Source organism: Salarias fasciatus, chromosome 16 (genome assembly GCF_902148845.1).
Source record: "Salarias fasciatus chromosome 16, fSalaFa1.1, whole genome shotgun sequence".
Lineage (NCBI taxonomy): Eukaryota > Metazoa > Chordata > Actinopteri > Blenniiformes > Blenniidae > Salarias > Salarias fasciatus.
In genome coordinates, this window is record NC_043760.1 from 33,570,513 (window position 1) to 33,575,372 (window position 4,860).

At 43.3% G+C, this 4,860-nt stretch overlaps 1 protein-coding gene across 1 annotated transcript; it reads right to left on the reverse strand.

The window, feature by feature from the left end:
* Window positions 1–2,789: 2,789 nt before the first annotated feature.
* On the reverse strand, window positions 2,790–3,661 carry LOC115402743 (olfactory receptor 11G2-like). The gene is given in 2 exon segments (XM_030111266.1): window positions 2,790–3,361; window positions 3,364–3,661. Coding segments are annotated over 2 exon segments (870 nt in total).
* Between the last annotated feature and the right edge of the window lie 1,199 nt (window positions 3,662–4,860).

The window sequence follows — 4,860 nt, forward strand, 5'->3', positions numbered from 1 at the left end:
ACGACAAGTTCTGTAGCTCCCTGTCCAGATCGCCAGGCCACTGCTGGTATTACAGTATCAGACAGAGCACCTTCATGTCCACTGCCAGTGATGGAGAAGCCTTTTTGTTCGGGTTGCAGTGGATATAGTGTGACCATTACTACCTAGCAGTTTAGGAAATGTGACTAGCTATCCGGAGGCAATTTCCTCTTTGATCAGTAAAACCAAAACAAAAGACAGAAAAAACCCTTCCAGTAGACCCAAGGAGTGTGAGTGGCATTCCACAGGCTCAAGAAAGTGACATGCAGCACCCAGTGTTGGCAAACCAGACTTTTCAAAGACTCTGTTGTACAGACTGATGCTGTATTAGCACAAGGAGAGTGAGGATAAGAGAGGCCAGTTCTTTCATCAACTGCAAGCTAAAACCCCATGAAACACGGAATTCAGTCATGGAGAAGGAGCGCCGGGCTCTGGAGTGGGCCTTGGAGAGCCTGAGATAGGACAGAGACTGATCACAGGGCTCTGAGTTGGCTGCTGCCGATGAAAGATGCCAATGATGGCATCACCCGATGGTACCATGGCCCTTCAGTTTCAAATATTGGGACTTCCTGTTTTCAGAATGTTTATATGTATCTATATTACCATTCTCTAATATAATTCCAGCACTTCTCTCTCCAGAACTAGCTGTTTGTTTCTCTTTTTCTTAACGTAGAGTGACCGAAAAGCTCGAGTTGAATTCCGTACTTGTCATGTATAAACTTGACCAATAAAGCTGATTCTGGTGAGGTTTTTTTGCTTGTTTGTAATTCATATTTGTGTGTTTCTCACGGTCATGGTACACGCTTTTCTTTAAAACACACACACACAGACACACACACACACAAAAACGATAAAAGTCATTACAATAATAATGATGAAGTAAAGGCCTAAAGCTGGCCATTGAAGGCTGGTCTTTCCCATGCTGTTATATCTGCCACTCGGTCTTCTCACCAGGCATTCTTCTGAAACGTGTCAGTCCTGGCAGCAGCCCCTCCAGCACACCGGGGCCAGTCCTGGCTGTCTTCAAATAATTCAGCATGTTGCTATTAGCTTCCATGGAAATCACAGTCAGTACTTTTCAAAAGCCCGGTCTCCAGTAAACAGAGCTCTGGACAGGATGGTACAGCTGAAACCCAACCAGCTCCAGACCCACCGACCGGTCCCCATAAAGGTCTGAGCAATGCACTGGATAGGAGATCCTCTTTCACTTCTTCATTTCCATCAAATCCTCCCCCTCAGCGTCTGGGCAGTACTTTAGTTTATAAATCTGCTCCTGGTCTCACTCACATATTTACCACATTTGGTCCCACCCGTTTGGTTCAAATTCAGGATCCAAATCTTTTTCCCAGCTCACTTTAATGCCTTCAGAAATGTTACTGAATCCCTGGGAGTGATTGTAGAGCTGAGAGGCTGCTTCATGTACTCCATAACTAGATTATCAATCAGTCTGCCTGACATCGAACTGATACTTCTTATCTGTAAATATTTCCAGAAGTCACAGTCGACCCTTCAGACTGTATCTCTGTAGCAGCTGGTAATAGGGTAGAAACACACCTTCTGCATAGAAATGACCAATAGTGTCAATACCTTCAGAGGACCACTGCTCCAACACACTGACCTTTTCCTGATGCCAGCTTCCTGATTGGACATGGAGAGCATTTCTGAGTCGTATGCTTAAGTTTAAAAAAATGTGAGTGCTTTTGAAACTTTAAATTAGTGATGGTCTTACATGTTGAGGGTTATGTTACATCATGTTTTTATTTATTTACTTACACACTTTAGGATTTGCATTTAAAAATTGTAGTTTTACACAACAACAGTCAAGACATTCTGATTCTGTCCAATCGAATGAACACATGAAAAACCCCACATGGGAGAAACGTGACTAATGCATCTGTGATTTCTGGACTCCAGCAACATTTCACCCAACAGTGAATCATTTGAACATTTTGAGATGATTGAAGCCAGATGAATTGCTGGGTTGTTACTAAGCAGGCCATTGACAGTCGAAAAAAAAATAGTTTCAGAGTAAAGTAATTCTCTGATACTTTGAAATATAAAAAATATTTGTCTTGCATGTGTGACGCACTCTGTTAAAATAGTCTTTACCCAGTTAAAGTAGCCATAACTCCTTATATATATCACTCCTAAGACAAACTGCTGAGGGAAAACATACATACATACTATCATACATGAGTGAAACGTTTTTACCAGTTGAAATAAATGATGTGCATTAAAGGAAAGGTCAGATAATGTGCTTCATAGCATTGGTGCTGGACATGAACAGCACGGCTTGGCTTTAAATCCATATGTAGCATTGCTTTATTTATCCCAAACTGGTAAACTCTGGAAAGACAGACACTCCCCGTCAGAAACTGAGCCCCGGTCTCCCACAGGGCCGGCCGGGGAAACTCACCACTGGAGAGGGAGAGGGTGTATGATGGATGATGATTCAGGGTCATCTGAAGCAGAAACTGCGATCCTGGGGCTCCTGTTGAAATATCCTGTGAGCTGTTCATGTGATTCGAGGAGGTTGTGATGCTGGCTGTCCAGACTGCGGCTTCCTACAGGCCTCCAGGCCACCACTGTCCCAGTCTGAAGGTGGATCATTTGTCCTGAACCACGTTTGAGCTTGAGGGAACAAATGCATATATTCAAACAAAATGGATTTAAATGCAAAGCAGGAGTGAACCCTGACTGTTTACAACACAAGAAATAAGTACAGCCTAACGTATGTGACAGAACAGGTTTTTAGGTGTTAGATATTTCTTTCATTTAATACCATATATAAGAGGGTTGAAGAGAGGGTTGCATAAAACCACTTGTAGACTCATGATTAAACGGACAGTTTTCGGTAAATTAAAATCTACTCGAGCTGAAATAATGTCATACGCGGCTAGAAGAGAGAAACTAATTAGAACCAACAAGTGAGGTATACAAGTCTCTGCTGCTTTTTTTCTAACAACTCTGCTGCTTCTGTAGGAAATCACAAGTATCTTCATGTACGTGAAAAGTATGAAGAGCACAGGAAGAACACCAAAATTCATCAATCCAATCAAACCATAGATGAGCATGATTGTTGACCTCACACAGTGAAGCTTCAAGAGAGAATTGTTGCAAAATATTCCTCTCAAAGTGAAGTTGCAGAGTTTTTCTTTGGCAATCAGTATCGCTGGACATACACTTGAACAAACAGGCAGAAACCAAGATAAAAACAATAAAGCCGTGATTGTTTTTTTCCTCAAGATAGTTGGATATAACAGAGGTTTGCATATAGACACATATCTGTCAAAAGCCATGGCTGCCAGCAGCAAAAAATCTGCTGATCCTGCAGTATAAAACACAAATACTGAAAAATACACGCTTGAAGAGATACAATCTGCTTGTCAGATAAAGAATTGATCAAAAGCTTTGGGTAGATGGCAGTGCTAAAAAAAAGGGAATTCAGTGAGAGGGCTGCAATGAAAATGTACATCGGCTCATGCAGGTTTTGGTGAGTCCAGATTACATACACAATAGATACATTGCTGAATATTATGAATAAATAAAGTGCCAAAGTGACAAAAAAGTAAAGATAGCTGTATTTCATCACCTCTACATACCCACCAAGAGCTAAATATGTAAAGTTCAATTTGTCATTCATGTCCACAAAGAAAAAAAGGCAGTCAGCGTCATTGCATTTGTGAAAACAGTGGTGGATTAGTTACTTTGAGCTAAAGTACAAACAGGCTACCGCTCTCACTGCCACCTCAGTGTTCTAGAATGAGGTAGAAAATCTTTTGTAGGTCTGGTTTCCCCTGGAAGTCTTCACCCAGTCGTCATCCATCCTACCTACAATGTATTTAAGAACTTTATTGGTCTGAACAGGTCACCTAGTCCACGTCCGGTCCGTCCCCGTCTGTCAGGACCAGCGACAGCCAAAGCAAGGTGTTGATTCAGGTCGAGTCTCAGATGAGGGAACCAGAAGGTTGACCGGAGGCTGAAACCGGGAGACAAGCATAAAACCAACAGATCACAAAGCATGAGGAGAAGAAAAGAAGCAGGAGGACGCACGGGCGTCAACCGGGCAGACAGAAGAGAAGGAAGGTATAAATACACTGAGGAGGAAGGGACCTGGAAGGGGACTGGATTATAGGAAGACTGTGGACGTTGACGTTGACTTAGTATTTCATCATTATTTATTTATTTTTTTATTTATTTATTTATTTATTTATTTATTTATTTATTTATTTAATTTCATTATGTACTTTCACTTTAACCTCTTCTTACTGATTTACGTAAACTTCATCATATTTTCTATTTTAAAGTTTTTAGCTGTAGAACTCCAATGTTTCCCGGTGGGGCTGTCCTTCACACCGTCCGACAGGGCAGGACATGAGGAGACAGGTCTGGAGATACGTCGGAGCACAGCGGGACAGATCAGGACACCAGACTACAGGGCAGGACACCAAAAGGCAGGCTAGGACACCAGGAGACAGGGCAGGACACATATCAGTACACCAAGAGACACACCAGGAGACAGTTCAGGACTCCAGGAGACAGGGCAGGACACCAGGAGACAGGGCAGGACACCAGGAGATGGTCCAAGACACCAAGAGGCAGGACAGGACACAACACAGGACGCCAGGAGACGTGGAGGGGGACATGGTGAGGCCTGGACTGCTCCTCTGAGGAAGGAGGAGCAGGAGGAGGACCGCCAGAGCTCTGCAACAAGACGTCCAGCAAAACACTAACGCATGCTTCAACTCAAACGGTCAGAGACGGACTCCGTGATGGAGGAATGAAGGAACCACGTCCACCAGGACGGTTCGTGCTGACAGTCCCACACCGTGCAGGGAGGAC